Consider the following 24,315-nt stretch of genomic DNA (forward strand, 5'->3'; position numbering starts at 1 on the left):
ATTTTCAAGCAGGCGTGTAGCAACAGGTCTGCTTAGGACTCACAGCAGCAGTATAGCAGTAGAAGCTTCAGGTGTTGCTCTGAGGAGGTCAAAACTTCTGGTTGGCTTCCTTAAAACTGCTTGCTTTCCTATTCTGTATATATTCTGTATACGAAGTCAACATGCAAACATTTCAGCTATTTGCAGGAATCCATGTCCACTGAAAATCCTTTTACAGTTTTTTTTTAAAAAACACACAGAATTCTAAGATTTCGTACAAAAATTAAAACCTCTTGTAACACTTGGGATGAAGCGTCATTGGCAAAGTTGGCAGATATTGCCCATACCTGGTTGCCCTTGAGAAGGTGGTGGTGAGCCGCCTTCTTGAACCGCTGCAGTCCGTGTGGTGTCGGTACACCCACAGTGCTGTTGGAGGGGTGGGAGAGGTTCCAAAAGTTTGATCCAGTGATGATGAAAGATCAGTGATATATAACTGAGTTGGGATCGCATGTGTCTCTTGGAGGGGAACTTGCAGGTGATGCTAATCGCTTGCACTTTGTCCTTTTGGGTGGGATGGATAGATTTGGGAAACACTGCCTGAAAAGTCTTGGTGAGTTGCTGCAGTGCATCTTGTAGATGGTACACACTGCCGCCACTGTGCGTCGGTGATGGAGGGAGTGAATGTTTAAGGTGGTGGATGGGGTAGCCGATCAAGCGGGCTGCTTTGTCCTGGATGGGTGTCGAGCTTCTTGAGTGTTGTTGGAGCTGCGCCCATCCAGGCAAGTGGAGAGTGTTCCGTCACACTCGTGACGTGTGCCTTGTAGATGGAGGACAGGCGTTGGGGAGACAGGAGGTGAGTGACTCGCCACAGCTTCTGAACTTCTCTAACAACCCTGGGATTCATGTGGCTGGCCAATTGAATTCCTGTTCAATAGCAATGCCCAGGGCAGGATGGTGTGGGACTGGAGTCATATGTCGATCAGAGCAGTTAGGGACGGCAGTTCTCTTCTCCAAATTGTTCGACTTTTATGACAATGTAGTCATTTACTTCAAATACCATCCTTCCAATTACCAGACTTACTGAATTCAGTTTTGCAGTTTTTCTGCTGCTACAAAAGTATTAATGAAGTACGTCCTCTGCCTTACTGCCCGCAGCCTGAGCAGGTACCAAAACATAATCCGAAATGGTACAAACCGCATAGTCATCCACCAAAAATAGAGGAGCTGATCATTTATCGCACGGCTGTGGGTGTCAAGTTACTGAATGAAAATTGGCGCCTGCGTTTACCTGCATTAATGAGATGACTGCACCTCACTCAGTGTGGTTAACTGGCGAGGAAGTACTTTGGGAGGTCCGGAGGCTGTGAGCGGCGCTATGCAGATGCAGGTTATTCTCCTCCTGCTTCCACTGCGGTTTCGAAAGATGGCAAATGCGCGAAGTTCTGTGCCATTCATTGCAAAGGACAGAACCTTCCCATAGTGACCTTCCTTACGAACAGAATGTACTTTCTTTCAGATGACTGATGTACTTCGGGCTTAGGCAATGAGCTCTGGTCCCTGGAGTGGGGTTTGAACCCGTGACCTTTGACACCGAGGCGTGAGTGCTCCCACTGGGGCAGAGCTGACACGTCATCCAACAACCATTCCCCTTCCCTCTTCCACCCTCCCACTCCCTCACCCCTCTCTCCCCCTCTTCTCTGCCCGTCTCTCCCCCCTCTCCCTTCCCCCCCCTCCCTCTATCCCTCTCTCTGTATCCCTCTCCCTCCTCTCTACACCGACACCCTCCCCTCGACCCTCCCCATGTCCCCCTTCCCATTCAACCCCCTCTTCCCCTTTCCCCCTCTACCCCTTCCCCACCCCATCTCCCTTCCCCCTCTTCCCATCTCCCTATACTCCTCTCCCCTGCCCTCTTCCTTCCATCCACCTCCCCTCCCCACCCTCGCTTTCTCTCCTCACCTCTCTTCCTCTACCCTCCCACTCCCCCTCTTCCCCTTCCGCCTCCCCTTCCCCTCCCCCTCCCCCCTTCCCCTCGCCCCTCCGCCATCCCCTCCCCTTTCCCTGCCCCCTCTCCTTTCCTCTCCCCTTTCCCTTTCCCCTCCGCCTTCCCCTCCCCTCTCCTTTCCCCTTCCCCCTCCCCTCTCCTTTCCCCTTCCCCCTCCCCTCTCCTTTCCCCTTCCCCCTCCCCCTTCCTCTCCCCTCCCCCTCTCCCTTCCTCTCCCCTCCCCCTCTCCTTTCCTCTCCCCTCCCCCTCTCCCTTCCTCTCCCCTCCCCCTCTCCTTTCCTCTCCCCTCTCCCTCTCCCTTCCTCTCCCCTCCCCCTCTCCCTTCCCCCCCTCCCCCTCCCCGCTCCCCTTTCCTCTCCCCTTATCCCCCCTCCACGCTCCCCTTTTCTCTCCCCTTACCCCCCTCCCCTTTCTCCTCCCCCTTCCTCTCCCCTCCCCCTTCCTCTCCCCTCCCCCTCTCCCTTCCTCTCCCCTCCCCCCTCACATTCCCCCTTCCCCCTCACCCTTCCCCCTTCCCCGCTCCCCTTATTCCCCTCCCCCTTCCCGCCTCCCCTTTCCCCTCCCCCTCTCCCTTCCATTCCCCCCTCCCCCATTCCCTTTCCCCCCTCCTCTCCCCAGGAACACTGGGCTGTCCAAGACCGGGGAGGAGGGGCACTGGGCTGAGTGAGACCGGGGAGGAGGGACACTGGGCTGTCTGGAAAGGGGACTGTGCCTTTAAAAGCGGCATGCTGCAGCGGGGAGAGATGCTGTCCACGACCCATCCCCCCTCAGAGGCAAATGAAGAGCTGAGAAGTGTGGCTGTCAGAGGCACACCCACAGCAGACTGCCAATGGCAGTGGGGAGGATGAACAGGATGCTGTGACGTGACGAAAGAGGCTTTCTACTCAGCCGGACGGGAGGAGGAAACAGCTGAAACTGCACGTTGTGGCCAGGAAGCTTTGTACAGGCATCTCCCTCAGTCCGGCTACTTTGAAACAAAGTCTGGGAGACCCTTTCCACACTCTCTGCGCTAAAACACGACAGAGGAATTTCTGTTAACCGCTGTTCACTTTTACAATCTCTCTCCAGCAGATAAAATGATAGCCTCCCACCTTCTGGCGTATTTCTTTACCGAGCTGAAACACGATCAAGTGCAGAAGGTAAGAGATTGCATCAATTGTTCTGACAAAAAAAAAATGCCCACTTTCCCTTCGCACCGCTGAGTTACAATGGTTTCCTTCTGCATTCTCCTTCACATTCCCCTTGTGCTGATGATGCCCGGGTGTCATTTCCCCCAATTGAGGACTCAGGACATCTTGTGAAACTGACCTGAAATGTCACGAAGGGGGGTGGGTTTGGGAGAAGGGGTGTAGTGGGGGCTAATACTGCTTTATGTGGCTCCTCACCAACTACGACAATTGTAGGTGAGCCTCTCTGAGAGAGTCTGGCACAGCAGAGTGGGGAGCTGTGGGACTTCATTCATTCTGAAAAGGTTTGTGAGGGGACAGGATGAATGGGCTGCATGTTTCAGTTTGCCACATGCTCAGATGTCTGTATTGACAGCTTAGCAAGCACTATCACACTTGGGAACAGCATTTGCAGGAGGATTTGGGGGTGCCGATGGAATCTGCGTCTCCAGTGCTGTGACTGAGTGCTCAGCGATGCTCTGCTCTCTTCTGTACGTGATCGCTGGGATTAAAGTGCTTTTTTTTAAAGTCTTGACCGATGGCTTTAGATTTTCTTGTTGCTGTGTTGTTACTAGTGTGTCCTGAGCACCAAAATTCCCACCGAATCATCAGTTCTCTGCCTCAGAGAGTTATGGAGGCTGGGTCACTAAATGTATTTAAAAAGGAGGTCGATCGCTTTTTTGAGCTCTCAGGGAGTCTCCAAAGGCTTCTCGTCCCTTCCTCGTGTGCTCCTGATGAGCTGCCTGAGGCCTAATAACTCACCGCAGACCGTGAATGGATCTTGGCATCTTTTTGGTGTGAAGGCGCAGCTATTGACCGGCTTCATCAGCTGACTCATGGAGCTGCTCACCGGCCGCACTTTCAGGAGGAACTCGTGGGGAATGCCAGAATCTTACAGCGCAGAAGAAAGCCATTTGGCCCATCGTGTCTGTGCTAGCACTTTGAACGAGTTGTTAAGTGGTCCACAACCGCAACCCATTCCCCATAGCCCGACAGACTTTTACTTTACAAGTATCTAATTTCCTTAGAAAACGAAACCTTGCTTGCTTCCACCCAGCATTTCAGGCAGGGAATTCCCGATCACAAATCTGCTGCATCCCAAATGCTCTCCTTATCAATCCCGGGGCCCCTCCTGCCAATGTACTTTTCCCCAATTATCTTCAATCTGTAACCTGTGGTTGCTAACCTTTCTGCCGCTGCTTAAGCATTCACCCGACTTATTCTATCAAAATCCTTCATGATTTTGAACACCGAAGAGCATGAGTAGGCCACTCGGCCCCTTGAGGCAGTACTATCATGGCTAATCTGATTGTAACCTCAGCTCCACATTCCCGTCTACCCGCAATAACCTTTCACCAACCCCCCCCCCTTGCTTATCAAGAATCTATCTACCCCTGCCTTAAAAATATTCAAAGACTCTGCTTCCGCCACCTTTTGAGGAAGAGAATTCCAAAGGCTCACCACCTCATGAGAGAAAAAAATGTCTCCTCATCTCTGTCTTAAATGGGTGACCCCTTATTTTTAAACAGTGACCCCTAGTTCTAGATTCTCCCACAAGGGGAAACATCCTTTCCACATCCACCCTGTCAAGACCCCTGTTTCAGTGAAGTCACCTCTTCAAAAAAAAAGGTCACCATTTTTAATCACAAAAGAAAGGTAGTTGACTTGGCCATGAAATTGGTTAAAAAAATGCAATGTAGATTGAAGAGGAATTGGTGTCAAATCTGAGAAAAACTTTCATTCAAAGGGAAGTGGCTTTCCAGCCACAGTAGCACATAATACTGGAAAAGTCCCAAAGGTTTATTTTTTATTCAGAGATACAGCACTGAATGAGGCCCTTCGGCCCACCGAGTCTGTGCCGACCGTCAACCACCCATTTATACTAATCCTACACTAATCCCATATTCCGACCACATCCCCACCTGTCCCTATATTCTCCTATCACCTACCTACACGAGGGGCAATTTTATAATGGCCAATTTACCTGTTAACCTGCAAGTCTTTGGCTGTGGGAGGAAACCGGAGCACTCGGAGGAAACCCACACAGACACAGGGAGAACTTGCAAACTCCGCACAGGCAGTACCCAGAACTGAACCCGGGTCGCTGGAGCTGTGAGGCTGCGGTGCTAACCCTGTGCTGCCAACACATCTTCAGGACATAGAAACATGGAAACTAGGAGCAGGAGTAGGCCATTCGGCCCTTCGAGCCTGCTCTGCCATTCATTATGATCATGGCTGATCATCCAACTCAGTAACCTGTTCCCGCTTTCCCCCCCATATCCTTTCGACCCAAGAGCTATATCTAACTCCTTCTCGAAAACATACAATGTTTTGGCCTCAACTGCTTTCTGCGGTAGTGAATTCCACAGGCTCACCACTCTCTGGGTGAAGAAATTTCTCCTCATCTCCATCCTGAAAGGTTTACCCCGTATCCTTAGACTATGACCCCCTGGTTCCAATCTCCCCCACCATCGGGAACATACTTCCTGCATCTACCCTGTCAAGTCCTGTTAGAATTTTATAGGTTTCTGTGAGATCCCCCCTCACTCTTCTGAACTCCAGCGAATATAATCCTAACCGACTCGATCTCTCCTCATACGTCAGTCCCGTCATCCCAGGAATCAGTCTGGTAAACCTTTGCTGCACTCCCTCTATAGCAAGAACATCCTTCCTCAGATAAGGAGACCAAAACTGCACACAATATTCCAGGTGTGGCCTCACCAAGGCCCTGTATAATTGCAGCAAGACATCCCTGCTCCTGTACTCGAATCCTCTCGCTATAAAGGCCAACATACCATTTGCCTTTTTTACCGCCTGTTGCACCTGCATGCTTACCTTCAGCGACTGGTGTACGAGAACACCCAGGTCTCGCTGCATATTCCCTCTCTCAGTTTATAGCCGTTCAGATAATCTACCTTCCTGTTTTTGCTACCAAAGTGGATAACCTCACATTTATCCACATTATACTGCATCTGCCATGCATTTGCCCACTCACTCAACTTGTCCAAATCACCCTGAAGCCTCTCTGCATCCTCCTCACAATTCACCCTCCCACCCAGTTTTGTGTCATCTGCAAATTTGGAGATACTACATTTAGTTCCCTCATCTAAATCATTAATGTATATCGTGAATAGCTACCGATCCCTGCGGTACCCCACTGCTCATTTGTCAAGCATGATCTCCCTTTGGTAAATCCATGCTGAGTCTGCCCGATTCTACTACTGTTCTCCAAGTGCTCTGCTATAAAATCTTCTGACAGCGCAACACTCTCCCAGTACTGCACTCAAGTTGTTCCTGGCTGTAGTCCTTTGGGTCAGTGGCTGATATTGCTTATTATCCAGCAGGATTATCAATTACCCAGGCATGCTCACTGAAATCGTCAATATTGTCCCTGAATTGTTGCTACGAGACAGGCTGCTTAGCTACAATGAAATGGTAAAGAGTGATAAACTCCCCCTGTGTCTGTCTTTGCCTGTGGGTTGGGCGACTGTAGTTACCAAATCCTGAGCTCCGTTTACCCTCCTCCGCTCCCAGTGATGGCCCTGCAAAAGCTTTGTCCTCCGAATAAGGAAGGATTTCACAATTTCACTCCAAAATTGCTCCCCCGCCAACCCCTGCGCAATTCTTCCTTCTATTCTTGTGCTGCTGAAAGCATTTCAGTTTGAACACTCTGCTCCTTCTGCTGTCCTTTGCCTTTAGGCGTTGAAACTCGTGATGTGTACTGCAATGTGTTTCAGCCCAGGTGGATTTCGTGCGCGCCTTGTCACGTTGATGAATCATCTGCATTGATATGCGTGAGCAACACTGAGTGGGAGACTTTTAACCCTCTAAACCAACTCTTTCTCAAAAGGTGGCAGTATGATATTTGAAACTGAATTTCCCCGTTCAAATTTGCAAGTGTTTTGAAAATCACAAATATTGTGTCAAGTAAACTGAAGTTGAAAGGTCAATCCTACAGTCTGCAGGAATTGGGGGTGAATTGTCTCGACATTGCGGCAATCAGCCCAGGAGAAATATCCATTTAAAAAGCAAAATTACAGAGAGGAATGTGGGCAATCCGGTATTCAGTGTACACGAGAAGCTGAGTAAAGTATTGTGAAGCACTCTTCTTTACAGCAAATCTTTCCATGGCCTTTCCCCCCCACCCATCCCCAACACACACCCTATCACCACTACTTTCTCAGGTGCACCAGGAAAGGGAAATACCGGCGGGCCTTGTCCGTGGCACTCAGGTCCCGAGCATGCAAAACAAAAGCTTTGTGAGTGTATTAAAATAGCAAGTGTAACTGGATCTGTCTTGAGAATGTAAGCTGAGATAGAACTGAGCAATGAAATCATACTTGAAATCAGCTTGACAATGAGATGTATTTGAACTCCCACTAAAATGACCCGGCCTTTGTTACAGACATAATATTTTAGCTGGATTACTATCAAATTCCCTTTCTCACTACTGCCTCCCGCAGGTGACCGATTCATGCCTCATGTCACGTATCACAGAAGCCCAGGGCGAGTTCTGCATGTTGCAATTTCCCTACAGAAGGTTTTTTTACACTTAAAAGAGGGCACCAGCCCAGGATTTCAGCATTTCATCATTTATAACTACAGGACTCCCATACAAAGGCTGGGGGAAGTTTGTTAATGCAGTCTTGTGCAACGAGCACAAATATCTTGACTCTCCTCACACTCGTTCTACTGCACCCTGTTTATAAAGCAGAACAAAGTCCCTCGACAACGGGTTGCACCTTTTCTGGAAAGTGGTTTGCGGATTCAAACCCGCGAAGGATGGTTCGGGCAGCGTGGTTCTTCTCGCGTGCCCACGCGCTCTCTCGCGCGCCCGCCATCTCTCGCACATGCCCGTGCACCCTCTCCCTCGTGCACCAGTGCCCGCGCTCTCTCTCTCTCCAGCTCGCCAGTGCCCGCGCTCCCTCCCTCTCTCGTGCGCGCGTGTTCTGTCGTGCCGTCGCTTCGCGCTTCATCACGCTCTCGCCCTCTGTCGGGCATGTGCGCTGTATCGCTCTCTCCCCATCTCTTGGGCGCTCGCTATCCTGTCTCCGATGCGTACTTGCCCACGCCCTGTCTGTCTCTCGCGGTCACTTGCTCTCGCTCGCTCTCGTGTGCGCTCTTGCCCGCAATCCTCTTGCATCTGTGTGTACCTATATATCTGTCTCATATATTTATCTATGTCTGTTTCTTTCCCTGTGTGTTTTCTATTCAGGCGTATCTTCTTTGGCCTCCTCATCTCGAGAGACAATGGATAAGCACCTGGAGGTGGTCAGTGGTGTGTGGAGCAGCGCCTGGAGTGGCTATAAAGGCCAATTCTAGAGTGACAGGCTCTTCCACAGGTGCTGCAGAGAAATTTGTTTGTCGGGGCTGTTACACAGTTGGCTCTCCCCTTTCGCCCCTGTCTTTTTTCCTGCCAACTGCTAAGTCTCTTCGACTCGCCACACTTTAGCCCCGCCTTTATGGCTGCCCGCCAGCTCTGGTGAACGCTGGCAACTGACTCCCACGACTTGTGATCAATGTCACAGGATTTCATGTCGCGTTTGCAGACGTCTTTAAAGCGGAGACACGGACGGCAGGTGGGTCTGATACCAGTGGCGAGCTCGCTGTACAATGTGTCTTTGGGGATCCTGCCATCTTCCATGCGGCTCACTTGGCCAAGCCATCTCAAGCGCCGCTGGCTCAGTAGTGTGTATAAGCTGGGGGTGTTGGCTGCCTCGAGGACTGCTGTGTTGGAGATACGGTCCTGCCACCTGATGCCAAGTATTCTCCGGAGGCAGCGAAGATGGAATGAGTTGAGACGTCGCTCTTGGCTGACATACGTTGTCCAGGCCTCGCTGCCATAGAGCAAGGTACTGAGGACACAGGCCTGATACACTCAGACTTTTGTGTTCCGTGTCACTTTAACCCACTGCGTTCCCACCGGTCCACTTTTAAATCATTCCAACCAGTAATTGGACAACTTCACAGAGATCTCTCGGCCTCACTGCAACCTCTTGACCCTCAAACTGCCAGCATTTCCAAGGAATTTCCTGGAGTGGGGGCCTGGTCGATTTTGCAGAAGGGCAGGATGAAGCTCGGGTTAATGCTTCCGTCTGGTCAGGTAGCCTCGTAACGTTACAGCAGAAGAAATGGGAGCAGGAGTGGGCCTCGCAGCTCCTTGAGCCGACTCCGCCATTCGTGGCTAATGCTTTGACTTCAACTCCACATCGCCGCCCGGCCCTCATGTCCCTTGATTCCCCAGCAGTCCGAATGTCTGCCTCAGCCTCGAATAAACTCAACAACAGAGCATCCACAGGATTCCAAAGATGCAAGCCCTCTCGGTGAAGAAACACCTCCTGACATGTTCCAAACAGATCGCCTCTCACTCTTCAGAGAGTAACGGCCCAATCTACTCAATCTCATCATAGGACAACCCTCTTGTTATGATTGGCTAGCTGGGCCTGAGTATGAAAGAATATATAGCGTTTGGAAGTGAAACTGAAAGTAACTCAGTGTTGTGGGGAAAACCTGACCTGGGGGCTTCTTGTAAGGTCAGATAGGCACGTGTAGCAGCAGTAAGCAAGAAGTCTTTATCAAAGCTTGTTAAATCTGCGTGAAGGTTAAATCTGTGACTTCAAGTGTGATTCTTCAAACTGAAATGTGCCACACCTCATACCAGAAATCAATCTAGTGAACTTTCACTGTATTATTCCCCCAAGGTAAAGCCTGGCGACCCAACCTGAACCCGACCACATGCGTCTTTAACTGTGCGTACGGAGAGTTTAACAAGCCCTATTTATTGCTGGTTCGCAGTAAGGGAAGTGTTGAGTTGACACACTGCTGCGACGTTGGAATAAATAGGTGATTGACAGCGATGTAAAGTTACGATGCAGTTTGATCAATTCACTTCCATTTAAAGTAGTCATTCTCAGCAACAGTACTGCAAGGTTCCTGAGCCATCTCTTTGACCTGGATCCCAGCATCCCTAGAGGCAGCTGTGCCAACACTGGCAACACTAACATGTGGCCGACTACCTCCATTGGTAGCTGGTGAGTTTGAAGCTTGGAGGCTCACGTCCCACTCGAGGGGCTTGAGTACGTACGTTAAGCAGACGCTTCAGTCCAGTTCTGAGGGAGTACTTTCAGTTCTTTTAGTTTTTAGAGATACAGCACTGAAACAGGCCCTTCGGCCCACCGAGTCTGTGCCGACCATCAACCACCCATTTATACTAATCCAACACTAATCCCCTATTCCTACCACATCCCCACCTGTCCCTATATTTCCCTACCACCTACCTATACTAGGGGCAATTGCTAATGGCCAATTTACCTATCAAACTGCAAGTCTTTGGCATGTGGGAGGAAACCGGAGCACCCGGAGGAAACCCACGCAGACACAGGGAGAACTTGCAAACTCTGCACAGGCAGTACCCGGAATTGAACCCGGTTCGCTGGAGCTGTGAGGCTGCAGCGCTAACCACTGCGCCACTGTGCCGCTGGCTGGTACTGCACCGTCGGATTCCCCTGTCCTGGCTGGACTCACCTCCAGCTCAAATCAGTCACTTGAGAACGCACCAACGAATGGGAAAATGGATTGCAAAGCCCTGCGGTACGTCACGAGCAACACACAGACACTAAATTGTGGCCCAGTGCTGTCTAGGTGGTCAGTAGGACATTCCTTTTGGGAGGAGTATCACGGATTGGTGTCCGCCACCCAGCATTCACACGCAGGCAGTGTTCAGCAAGGGAATGGGTGGACGACAGTCAGTGATCGGAAACAGAATGGCGCCCGATATTTCTCCCCCTTCCTCGATGAGGGGTACCAAAGCCAGCTGGATCCTGGTCTTTTTGACAAACTGACTCTTGCTTTTTGTCTGACTTTCGTCTCCAGGTGGATAAGTACCTGTACCACATGCGGCTGTCTGATGAAGCACTCCACGATATATCCAATCGCTACCTGGTAGAGATGGAGAAAGGCCTCGGGAAAGACACCAACCCAACGTCATCTGTCAAGATGCTTCCGACATTTGTCCGGTCGACTCCGGACGGAACAGGTAAGGAGAGGTTTTTGGATGAGCTTGACATGGCCCAGCTCAGCTCTGTTGTTTTCCATTTTAGCAGCGATGCATTGGAGGGGAAGCCAGACAAACCGGCGCGTCACGGAGGGATAGAAGGTGATGCTGATTGGGGGAGGTGAAGAGGGGTGAGAGGAGGCTCCTGTGGAGCATCCATCATGAATAACATGTTAAATCAGTGCTTGTCAAACACTTCAGGTGCTAAATGGGGCTCTGTGTTTTTCGCGGTGATATAGTTCCAAGTCAGGATGGTGTGTGTCTTGGAGGGGAACTTGCAGGTGGTGGTGTTCCCATGCATCTGCTGCCCTTGTCCTTCTAGTTGGTAGAGGTCGGGGGTTTGGAAGGTGCTGTCGAAGGAGCCTTGGTGAGTTGCTGCAGTGCATCTTGTAGATGGTACACACTGCTGCCACTGTGCGTTGGTGGTGGAGGGAGTGAATGTTTGTAGATGGGGTGCTGATCAAGCGGACTGCTTTGTCGTGGATGGTGTTGAGCTTCTTCTTGAGTGTTGTTGGAGCTGCACCCATCCAGGCAAGTGGAGAGTATTTCATCACACTCCTGACTTGTGCCTTGTAGATGGTGGACAGGCTTTGGGGAGTCAGGAGGTGAGTTACTCGCCGCAGGATTCCTAGCCTCTGACCTGCTCTCGTAGCCACGGTATTTATATGGCTACTCCAGTTCAGTTTCTGGTCAATGGTAACCCCTAGGATGTTGATAGTGGGGGATTCAGCGATGGTAATGCCATTGAATGTCAAGGGGAGATGGTTAGATTCTCTCTTGTTGTAAGCGTTGAAATTGAACAACTTACCTGAGCTTGGAGTCCGGGACGAAACTGAGTCTGCGCAGTGCGCGAGTGACGTCTCTATGACATCATCACGCATCACTGCAGCTTCCTGGAGGTTCCGAGTCGGAAGGTAAGTAAAGGGATGGTCGGGTCCGGCTCGGGCGCGTTGTGGATCAATCGGGTTCGGGTCGGGTTCTTTGTTCCCGATCTGAGCAGGCCTCCAGCACAAATGTTACTTGCCTCTTATCAGTCCGAGCCTGGATGTTATCCGGGCATTTCTACACGGGCTGCTTCAGTATCTGAGGAGTCGCAAACGGTGCTGAACATTGTGCAATCATCAGCGAACATCCCCACTTCTGACCTTATGGCTGAAGGAAGGTCATTGATGAAGCAGCTGAAGATGGTTGGGCCTAGGACACTACCCTGAGGAACTCCTACAGTGATGTCCTGGAGCTCAGATGATTGACCTCCAACAACCACAACCATCTTCCTTTGTGCTAGGTATGACTCCAGCCAGCGGAGAGTTTTCCCCTGATTCCCATTGACTCCAGTTTTGCTCGGGCTCCTCGATGCCACACTCGGTCAAATGCTGCCTTGATGCCAAGGGCAGTCACTCGCATCTCTTCTTGGAATCGAGCCTGTCTGGGAGAATGAGCAGGGACCATGTACAGCAGGACAAAGTATTAGACAATGAGCGAGAGGGATAAGGTGCTCTCAGTAGCAGCGAGAGGCCATATCCACTCAGGGTGTTCAGGGGACAATGTTTGAGATGTCTGTGCTACATGGATGAGGTAGTGACTGCAAGCTGCCGTCCACTGCAGCCACAGCGGAGGGCCCACGTTGCCCGTGACTGGCGAGCCACGATGCCAAAGCTTGGCTACTGAGAAAGAAGGGCGACCATCGGCCATGTGAGTTCATGCCACTGGCTCGCAACCCGTGCACACAAGTGCAGCAGGCATGCTACGAGAACCATGCTGCCACGTGGCATCTGATCGAGCAGCCCGTTGGCATCCAGAAGCAGTGATTCTGCTGCCCGGACCGCTGCAGCACGCCACTGAGATCCGCGCGGGTCTGCTGCCCGCGGCACGGACTCGCAAATGGCGAGGGACCAACCCCTGCCACCACCTTATCAGGTGAGAAGCTGAGGAGGAGGAATGAGGAGGACGCAGCGGAAGAACAGGAAGAGAAAAGGAGGCGAAACAGCCTTTCTGTCCAGTCTTCCACTGCTTGTGCTCCCAACAATAGCAATGGAAGTGCATGCAGAAATCATTATCATGAAGAGGCAGCACAAAGCTGGTGCTCTGCCTCCGTCCTGCCCAAGGGGCATGGGTTAATCAAGTATTGCGATGCCCGCACCCATTGTCAGAGCCTGTCCAGTTAAACTCTCTTGGTGTATCTGCTCGTACAGTCCCACCCTACTAACAATCTAAGTACTTGCAGTGAGGACTGAAGAATCAAGTTGTCTTTGTGAATGCATCCTGTCTATCCGACTGCTCACCGCCTCTGGTCCAGTACAACTACTCAGCATCTATGCTCCAACACTCTGCTCCCCACCTGAAATCAAAGACTAGTTCTACGAGGAACTCCATGGTATCATTAGCAGCATCCCCAATACCGAACATCTGTTCCTGCTGGGGGACTTTAACGCCAGGGTTGGGGCCGACCATGACTCATGGCCCTCCTGCCTTGGGCGCTATGGCGTTGGAAGGATGAATGAGAATGGACAGAGACCGCTTGAGTTGTGTACCTATCACAACCTCTGCATCACCAACTCGTTCTTTCACACTAAACCCTGTCACCAGGTTTCATGGAGGCACCCAAGATCGCGTCGTTGGCACCAGCTGGACCTCATCGTCACAAGGCGAGCCACCTTAAACAGTGTTCAAATCACACGCAGCTTCCACAGTGCGGACTGCGACACCGCCCACTCCCTGGTGTGCAGCAAGGTTAGACTCAAACCAAAGAAGCTGCATCGCTCCAATCAGAAGGGCCGCCCGCGCATCAACACTAGCAGAATTTCTCATCCACAGCTGTTGCACAAGTTTCTAAATTCACGTGAAAAAGCCCTTCAAAACACTTCGACAGGGGATGCAGAGACCAAGAGGGCCCACATCAGAGACGCAATCTGTAACTCAGCAATGACCACCGACAGCAAACGTGAGAAGCAGAATGCAGACTGGTTTCAATCTCATAATGAAGAGCTGGAACCTGTCGTAGCCGCTAAGCGCATTGCACTGTTGAACTACAAGAAAGCCCCCAGCGAGTTAACATCCGTAGCACTTAAAGCAGCCAGAAGTGCTGCACAAAGAACAGCCAGGCGCTGCGCACATGACTACTGGCAACACCTATGCAGTCGTATTCTGCTGGCCTCAGACACCAGAAACATCAGAGGAATGTATGATGGTATTAAGAGAGCTTTTGGGCCAACCATCAAGAAGATCGCCCCCCTCAAGTCTAAATCAGGGGACACAATCACTGACCAACGCAAGCAAATGGACCTCTGGGTTGAGCACTACCTAGAACTGTACTCCAGGGAGAATGTTGTCACTGAGACCGCCCTCAATGCAGCCCAGCCTCTACCAATCATGGATGAGCTGGACGTACAGCCAACCAAATCGGAACTCAGTGATGCCATTGATTCTCCAGCCAGCCGATTGTCGTCAAAACTCTTCTGACGCACGAATGTCCTTTCGGGAAGTAAATCTGCCATCGAGGCATCTCTGAGACACGACAAAGCACGATACACAGGTCAGGCTGCGCAGACTCTGCCCGTGCAGATGATGCGTTCATGGAGATTGTCAATTGTTACGTCTGCTGCTGCCTCCGTCTCATCAGAAATTCGAACTTTGTGCTTCGAAAGCTGTGAGTTTGTTTGCGAACCGTCCAATGATATTATCCTGTCAGGGCAGAATCACAACTGCGACGGTCCTCTCAAAGGCGGAGCTCCCAGGCGTGTTGGGCATGTGACATATCGGCCCTAAATGTCGACTATCGCACCTGGGAGCCACTAGATGGTGAAAGAGGGACCACGGTGACCAGCGACTGCAGCAGCTTGGCAACAGCTGCCAACGCCGAAAGTGACTCAGTGCCACTTGGCATCTTCACCTGCGGCATTCGTAGATAGAAGGATGCCAACCAACCATGCCAACTGTTGGATCGTCCAGCTTCGAAATACATGCCAAGCCTTGTTTTAGTTTGCTTTCACTTGAAGGAGACTTGACTCTTTGGCAAGGTGATGGAAGGTGTCGTTGACAGTCTCTGCAACAACCTGCTCAGTGACGCTCAGTTTGGGTTCCCCCAGGGCCACTCAGCTCCTGACCTCATCACAGCCTTGGTTCAAACGTGGACAAAAGAGCTGAACTCCAGAGGTGAGGTGAGAGTGGCTGCCCTTGACATCAAGGCAGCATCTGACCGAGTGTGGCATCAAGGAGCCCCAGCAAAATTGAAGTCAATGGAGATCAGAGGGAAAACTCGCCACTGGCTGGAGTCAATGGTTGTTGGAAGCCAATCATCTCAGCCCCAGGACATTGTTGTCGGAATTCTTCAGCGTAATGTCCGAGGCCCAGCCATCTTCAGCTGCTTCATCAATGATCAACGACCATCAATTAAGTTGGAAGTGGGGATGTTTGCTGATGATTGCACAATGTTCAGCACCATTCGCGACTCCTCAGATACTGAAGCAGCCCGTGTAGAAATGCAGCAAGACCTGGACACCATTCAGGCTTGGGCTGATAAGTGACAAGTAACATTCACACCACATAAGTGCCAGGCAATGACCACCTCCAACAAGAGAGAATCTAACCATCTCCCCTTGATGCTCAAAGGCATTACCTTCGCTCAATGCCCCATCAACATCCTAGGGGTCACCATTGACCAGACCTGATCTGGACCAGCCATATAAATAATGTGGCTACAACAGCAGGTCAGAGGCTGGGAATCCTGCGGTGAGTAACTCACCTCCTGACTCCCCAAAGCCTGTCCACCATCTACAAGGCACAAGTCAGGAGTGTGATGGAATACTCTCCACTTGCCTGGATGGGTGGCAGCTCCAACAACACTCAAGAAGCTCGACACCATCCAGGACAAAGCAGCCCGCTTGATCAGCACCCCATTCACAAACATTCACTCCCTCCACCACCGACGCACAGTGGCAGCAGTGTGTACCATCTACAAGATGCACCGCAGCAACGCACCAAGGCTCCTTAGACAGCACCTTCCAAATCTGCGACCTCTATCAACTAGATGGGCAGACTCGAAATACAAACCAGACACATGGGAACACCACCACCTGCAAGTTCCCTTCGAAGCCACACACCATCCTGACTTGGAACTATATGGCCGTTCCTTCACTGTCGCTGGGTCAAAATCCTGGAACTCCCTTCCTAACAGCACTGTGGGTGTACCTACCCCACAAGGACTGCAGCGGTTCAAGAAGGCAGCTCACCACCACCTTCTCAAGGGCAATTAGGGATGGGCAATGAATGCTGGTCTGGCCAGTGACGCCCACATCCCATGAATGAATTGAAAAAAAACTACACTTTGGAATGTTGGCTTGTTGAGTCTGGAGAATCTCAGTAGGTACAGACCCCTTTGAGTATCAATCAAGGCATTTTTCTCCTCCAAGGCAGGGTAGAGATCCATCCGCCTGCAAGGCAGGATACAGTTCCAGTGAAAGGTATTGTGTACATTAGCCTGGTCTTGATCTCACCCAAAGAGTCCACGGCCGGGATTTAACCCTGGGTGGTTGGGAGCCGCCCACCGACTGAAAAGTCAATGGCGGACCCGCTTCTGCCTCGCTTGGGGATCCCTCCCGTACTTTGCGTGGCAGATCCAGTATAATGTGGATAAATGTGAGGTTATCCACTTTGGTAGCAAAAGCAGGAAGGCAGATTATCTGAACGGCTATAAACTGAGAGAGGGGAATATGCAGCGAGACCTGGGTGTTCTCGTACACCAGTCGCTGAAGGTAAGCATGCAGGTGCAACAGGCGGTAAAAAAAGGCAAACGGTATGTTGGCCTTCATAGCGAGAGGATTCGAGTACAGGAGCAGGAATGTCTTGCTGCAATTATACAGGGCCTTGGTGAGGCCACACCTGGAATATTGTGTGCAGTTTTGGTCTCCTTATCTGAGGAAGGATGTTCTTGCTATCGAGGGAGTGCAGCGAAGTGCATTGATGTTGATTTGATATTGAAATATCAGCTTTTAATCTGCCCTAAGTTTGCTCTCATTGTAATCTCTCCTGTCCTCAGTTGCCATGTTACCGTATGCTGTAGCTCTCATGCAGCTGTATCTGCTCGGTGATTGATGTGAAGGCTGTTTAAATAATGGGTGCGATTTGTGTACATAATTTATCATCATTCCTTTCAGTGGCGTCGTGACTTATTTGAAGCCAACTCTTGTGACGGTGCTCGGAGTTACACATGAGACCTTCCTTTTAACTGTTAATGCTCCATAATTTTCATGAATAGACAGCGAGCAGGGTTTTATTTGATCAGCGGAAGATTAAAAGAACTGAGTCAATATGTCACAAGAGGATTGGGCAAAGTGGCACTTAAATTCCGTCCTGTAACTTCGCGACATCGGACCAAAGTCATTCCTCAAGCATTATCAGAATCTTAAGCATCAGTTCTGTTCGCCCGACACCCCTTTCTTCCCTGACCGACACCGACTCCTGGTTAAACGACGGTTTCCCTTTTAAAATCCTCAACCTTGTATATAAAACCCTGCATGGTATTCTCCTGCAGCTCCAAAACCCGCCGAGATATCTGCACTCCTCTAATCCAACTTCTGTTTTTTTTAAAAATCCCATTGCTTTGGGAACAAACTGACCCTTGGCGCCAGGTTTCACAATCACCTCATTGTCAACCTGCTGGTTGACTGAATCGGCCGTTTCATTATTGTCCCAAAGCTTGTGTCAACTCGAATGACCCGAAGATTTGCACAGGTCACTTCTGACGAATCCTCCCTCCTTTTGTTGCCTTCACTATTTTGCGAGTCTAAATAAAATCAGTTCACCGGGATTGCGGTAGCTTCCATTTTATGGGCATGTTACCTTGGTGTGGGTGGCTAGTGTTGTAAATCAGTTAGAAAGTGCAGCCGCAACCCCTCCTGCGTTTGTGAGCTGTGTTAACCTAGCTGGTCCTAGAGTCGCTACTATGACCAGCACTGGAGAGGTTCTTTGCTGGAGGGCATCCCGAGCATATCTGGCCCCTCTCCAAAGCTGGCAGCTTGCCCAGAAGCACGGCGGGGCTCTGCGGCCCGAGGCTGAGTTTGGAAACACAGTTAGTTGTCTAGACGTGAACAAGGGGCCAGGATTAGAGGAGTGCAGATATCTCGGCGGGTTTTGGAGCTGCAGGAGAATACCATGCAGGGTTTTATATACAAGGTTGAGGATTTTAAAAGGGAAACCGTCGTTTAACCAGGAGTCGGTGTCGGTCAGGGAAGAAAGGGGTGTCGGGCGAACAGAACTGATGCGACTTAGGATATGGGTAGCAGCGTCTCGGGTGAAGCCAGGGTTGTGAAACAAAGATGGCAGGCCAGCCAGGAGTGACTTCGAGTAGCCAAGTCTGCAGGTAATAAAAGCGTTGGATGAGGACGTTTAATCGAAAATCAACATGCTGAAGTGGTGGGTGTTTTTCGGAGACAGGAACTGGGACTCATTGAGATCAACCACAGCAGGGATTCCGCAGAATGTACCAGGGCTTGAAGGACTTTATAATATAAGGACTAATTGCAGAATGGGCGGCACAGTGGCGCAGTGGTTAGCACCGCAGCCTCACAGCTCCAGAGACCCGGGTTCAATTCTGGGTACTGCCTGTGCGGAGTTTGCAAGTTCTCCCTGTGTCTGCGTGGGTTTCCTCCGGGTGCTCCGGTTTCCTCCCACAAGCCAAAAGACTTGCAGGTTGATAGGTAAATTGGCCATTATAAATTGCCCCTAGTATAGGTAGGTGGTAGGGAAAATATAGGGACAGGTGGGGATGTGGTAGGAATTTGGAATTAGTGTAGGATTAGTATAAATGGGTGGTTGATTGTCAGCACAGACTCGGTGGGCCGAAGGGCCTGTTTCAGTGCTGTATCACTAAACTAAACTAAACTAAATTTGCCTTGAATTCCTCTGAGTTGAGAAGGCTGATAGAAGCTGAAGTTAATGTGTTTAAAATTAAAAACGGTACATAGAGAGAAACCTTTTCCTCTGGTGCGAAAATCCAGTCCAAGGGGTCATAACCATAACATTAGAGTTAGGCAGTGCAGGGGTTACATTTTGAGGCACTCTTTAAAAGGTTAGTAGAAAGTTTCGAACTCTTTCCCATAAGGGCTGTGGATGACATTTGGGAAGATTTATACTGTGGCTCAGTGAGTCGGACCTTTCGCCTCTGAAACCCACTCCAGGGTTTGAGCACCAAAATTGAGGCTGACACTCCAGTGCAGTACTGAGGGAGTGCTGCCCTGTCAGAGGTGCTGTTTTGCGGATGAGACGTCAGGCTGTGTGTGCTGTTCTGGTCGCCGCACTACAGGAAAGATGTGATTAAGCTAGAGAGGGTGCAGAAAAGATTCACAAGGATGCTGCCTGGTTTGGGGGGCTCGAGTTATAAAGAGAGATTGGATAGGCTGGGTCTGTTTTCCCTGGAGCGAAGGAGGCTGAGAGGGGACATGTACTTTCGACCGCAGGAAATGGTTGTGCTGCCCCTCTTCCCACTCCACAGACTCGAGCACATAGTCTAGGCTCCACCGATTCAGCAATGAGGCCTGTCTGCCCCCTGCAGATGGAGGTAAAAAAAATCCCATGCACCATTTGAAGGAAGAGCAAGGAAGTTTTTCCCCAGTGTCCTGGCCAATAATTGTTCCTCCGTCAACATCACAAAGACAGATTACTCGGTCATTCTCAATAACAAGAGAGAATCTAACCATCTCCCCTTGACATTCAATGGCATTACCATCGCTGAATCCCCCACTATCAACATCCTAGGGGCTACCATTGACCAGAAACTGAACTGCACCAGCTACATAAATACCATGGCTACAAGAGCAGGTCAGAGACTGGGAATCCTGCAGCGAGTAACTCACCTCCTGACTCCCCAAAGCCTGTCCACCATCTACAAGGCACAAGTCAGGAGTGTGATGGAATACTCTCCACTTGCCCTGGATGGGTGCAGCTCCAACAACACTCAAGAAGCTCGACACCATCCAGGACAAAGCAGGGCCAAGTAATTGATGAACACATCGCACAGATGAAAGGGGTGATTTAACTGAAGTGTTCAAAGGACCCGATAGCTAGATAGAGATCAACAGTTTCCTGTGGTGGCAGAGCCCAGAACTTCAGGGGTGAGGTCGGGAAGCAAACGGGGGGAGTGGAAATCGGGAGTTCTCTTCCCAGAATGGTGCTGAGGCTGGGGGTCAATTGAAAATGTAGAAAGGGGAGGTTGACCGATTTTTGTTCGGCGAGGGTTACAGAACTAGTTAAGGTACAGATCAGCCACAGTGTAACTGAATGAGCGGTGGGATAGGCTCAAAGGGCTGAGTAGCCTCATCCTGCTCCGACTGGCCAATGCCTATAAAGTTGATCCCATCTGCATTGTCTTGGCAGAAAGTGGGGAGTTTCTGGCCCTGGACTTGGGCGGCACCAACTTCCGGGTTTTGAGGGTGAAAGTTTCGGACAACGGCAAGCAGAAGGTGGAGATTGAGAACCGCATCTGTGCCATTCCCGAGCACATCATGCTCGGCACAGGCACGCAGGTAAGGGCCACCGCCTTTGTCACCTCCAGGGCTCAAGCATTTCAATCCTCTCCTGTCTAGTCTCCCATTCTCCACCCCTCCATAAACTTCCACTTATCCAAATCTCTGCTCGCCCCTTCTTGCATCAGTCATGCCCTTTCGGAACTACATTGGCGTCTGATCTCCTAATACCTTTAATTTCAAAGTCTCATGCTTGCATTTAAATCCCTTTGTTGGTCCTTATATCTGTAATCTCTTCCAGCGTTACACCTCTGCTCCTCCCACACTGCCTCCCCCCGCCCCCCACCCGGAGAGAAGTAATTCCTCCTCATCTCCATCAAATGGGAGTCCCCTTAATTTTAAACTGTGCCCCCTCGTTTTAGACCCCCCCCCATGAGGGAAAACATCCTCTCAGCATCTACCCTGTCAAACCCCCTCAGAATCTTCTACTCCATATACCCATCTTTGCCCCATAACCATTCATCTCTTTTGGTGAACGAAAATCGATCAACCACAGATTAAAGATTAATCTCGCATCAATTTCTCTTTGTGGAAGAGAGTTCCAAACTTCTACCACCCTTTGCGTGTCGACATATTTCCTCATTTCACTCCTGAAATGTCTGTCTCCAATTTTTAGACTCTGCCCCTGAGTCCGAGACTCCTCAACCAGTGGAACCAGTTTCTCTCTACCTACCTTGTCTGATCCCCTTTAATATCTTGAAAACTTTGATCAAATCATCCCTTAACCTTCGAAATTCCAGGGAGCACTTTAGTCACCTCTTCAAACAATCAGGTTCATCAGACATGACCTACCCTTTATAAATCCACACTGGCTTTGTCCGATCAACTGAAAAGGTGTTCAGTTAGCCCATCCTCAATTATCGTCTCGAGCAATTTCCCAGCAACGGATGTTAGTTTAACTGGTCTATAATTCCCTGGTTTCCCCTCTCACACTTTTTTTAAATAGTGGGCTGATATGCACAAAGGAACTTTGGAAAATCCTGGGATGGAAATCATCTGGCCCTGGGGACTTGTCACTCTTTAGTGCCATTATTGTCTTCATTACTGCTATTTTGCTTATGCTAATTTTGATATCCCAAGTTTGTGTCCGTGGCAAGTCGCACTCTTGCCCTTTACGGGTATAAACTAGTTTGATATCACCCTGAATTCTTCCTTGAATGCCTCCCCCTGATCATCTGTCCTTTTACCCGTTAATGTGTTTGCTCCCTGAATCATCGCTTATGGGCAGTTTACAATTGCCACACGTTGCATCGTCCTCGACTGTTTCCTCTCACGCCATGATTTATTTAACGGTCATTTCCTTTCCTTCATCTTAGCTGTTTGATCACATTGCCGACTGTCTGGCCGACGTCATGGAGAAATTGGACATCAAGGAGAAGAAGCTTCCTTTAGGCTTCACGTTCTCCTTTCCCTGCCAACAGAACAAGCTGGATGAGGTGAGCTGACACCCCCACCCTTTGCCAACGCCCTACTGTTACATGCTGGAGAATCGGGGCAGAATCGCCCGCCGTGGAACCTGGACACCCGATGTGCAGGGAGGGCACCTTGTAAGACGAGGCACCCTCCCTGCAGGTTTGGGGAAGTGGGTAGGGGAGTGCGCGGGGCGGTGGGGTGGGGGTGTCCCTCTTTCATGGCAATTTGTGACCCATGGAGGACATCTGTTTAAGGCTAACTTTTATTTCCGATTCTCTGCTGCAGAGTATATTAGTCACTTGGACGAAAGGATTCAAGGCAAGTGGCGTCGAGGGGCGAGATGTGGTTCACCTCCTGCGGCAGGCAATTCAGAGGCGTGGGGTGAGTACCAGGAATTGTAGAAGTAGTAGTTGCTTGGCATGAATGACGGGGCAAGGGGATTGGCCTGACATGTCTGTGGTTGTCCTTCGAGAGGAAGCATTTCCCCGTTGATCTGCGTGTTCCCCTTCTGTGTCCCTTGGGCAGGATTTCGACATTGACGTCGTCGCGGTGGTGAATGACACAGTCGGAACCATGATGACTTGTGGCTACGATGACCACAACTGCGAGATCGGGCTGATTGTGGGTAGGTTGAGCTGTTTGTTTTGGCTGTGTTGGTGGTTGGCTGTGGCAGATTGGAACTGTGCACTGGGAGTGGGTGGTGTGGCAGAAGGAAGAGGTTCTGCAGCATGCCTACATGCCCGGCTTCAGTTTGTGTGTGCGTGTTGTACGTGCACAGAGGGTGCATTTGAAAATGACTCTTGAATCTGCTTCCACCACCCTTTCAGGCAATGCATTCCAGATCGTAACAACTCACTGCATTTCAAAGCATCCTCCTCATCTTTGCTCTGGTTCATTTGCCATCTTCTCTATTTTTTATTCCTCTAATATTTCTCTTTTTGTTTGCGGGTTTACAGTGCCTGATAAAATCATAGGGAGTAGGAGCAGGAGGAGGCCATTCGGCCCGTCGAGCCTGCTCCGCCATTCAGTTAGATCGTGGCTGATCATCTACTCTACACCATTTCCCCCCCCCCCCCCCCCACTATCCCCATATCCCTTGATGTCATTAGCATCCAGATATCTATCGATCTCTGCCTTGAACCTGCCCAATGACTGAGCTTCCACAGCCCTCTGGGGTAGAGAATTCCATCGATTCATCCCCCCCTCCGAGTGAAGAAATTCATCTCAGTCTTAAACGGCCTGCTCCTTATTCTGAGACTGTGTCCCCTTGTCCGAGACTCACCACATCCACCCTGTCACGCCCTGTAAGAAGTTTGTAAGTTTCAATGAGATCGCCTCTCGTTCTTCCAAACTCTAGAGAATACAGACCCAGTTCCCTCAATCTCTCCTCATCAGACAATCCCACCATCCCAGGGATTAGTCTGGTGAACCTCCATTGCACTCCCTCTGTGGCAAGTATACCCTTCCTTAGATAAGGAGACCAAAACTGTACACAATACTCCCGGTGCGGTCTCACCAATGCTTTATACAATTGCAGCAATACATCTTTACTCCGGTACTCAAATCTCCTTGCGGTGAAGGCCAACATATCATGTGCCTTCTCAGTTGCTTAGTGACTCATGAACAAGGACACCCAGGTCTCTTTGGACGTCAACACTCCCCAACCTCTCATCATTTAAGAAATACTCTGTCTTTCTGTTTTTTCCACCAAAGTGGATCACTTCACACTTATTCACATTATATTCCATCTGCCGTGTTCTAGTGCATTCACTTAGCCTGTCTAAATCCCCTTGAAGCCTCCTTGCACCCTCTCACAACTTACGTTCCCTCCTAGTTTTGCGTCATCCGCAAATTTGGAAATATAATTGGTCCCCATATCCAAACTATTTATACTGAAGCCTGCGATACCTCACTCGTAACAGCCTGCCATCCCGAGAATGACCCATTTATTCCGACCCTCTGCTTTCTGTCTATTCACCATTTCTCAATCCATTACAGTACGTTACCCCCAATCCCATGTGCTCTCATTTTATTTACTAACCTCCTGTGCGGGACCTTATCAAAAGCCTTCTGAAAATCTAAATACATCGCATCGACTGGTTCTCCTTTATCGATGCTCCAAGGAGCATCTCAAAAAAACTCCAACTGGTTTGTCAAGCATGATTTCCCTTTCGCAAATCCACA

The 24,315-nt window shown here is 50.2% G+C and overlaps 1 protein-coding gene across 1 annotated transcript in view; it reads left to right on the forward strand.

The window, feature by feature from the left end:
* Nucleotides 1-2,845: 2,845 nt before the first annotated feature.
* LOC137366183 (hexokinase-2-like) overlaps nt 2,846-24,315 on the forward strand; it is a 36,706-nt gene continuing 15,236 nt past the window's right edge. The window contains exons 1-6 of the mRNA XM_068028172.1: nt 2,846-3,120; nt 11,020-11,182; nt 20,570-20,718; nt 22,035-22,154; nt 22,417-22,512; nt 22,657-22,756. Coding sequence (XP_067884273.1) covers nt 3,058-3,120; nt 11,020-11,182; nt 20,570-20,718; nt 22,035-22,154; nt 22,417-22,512; nt 22,657-22,756 — 691 coding nt within the window. The 5' untranslated portion in view covers nt 2,846-3,057. The remainder of the gene's footprint in view (nt 3,121-11,019; nt 11,183-20,569; nt 20,719-22,034; nt 22,155-22,416; nt 22,513-22,656; nt 22,757-24,315) is intronic.

Source organism: Heterodontus francisci, unplaced genomic scaffold, assembly GCF_036365525.1.
Source record: "Heterodontus francisci isolate sHetFra1 unplaced genomic scaffold, sHetFra1.hap1 HAP1_SCAFFOLD_319, whole genome shotgun sequence".
Taxonomy (NCBI): Eukaryota; Metazoa; Chordata; class Chondrichthyes; order Heterodontiformes; family Heterodontidae; genus Heterodontus; species Heterodontus francisci.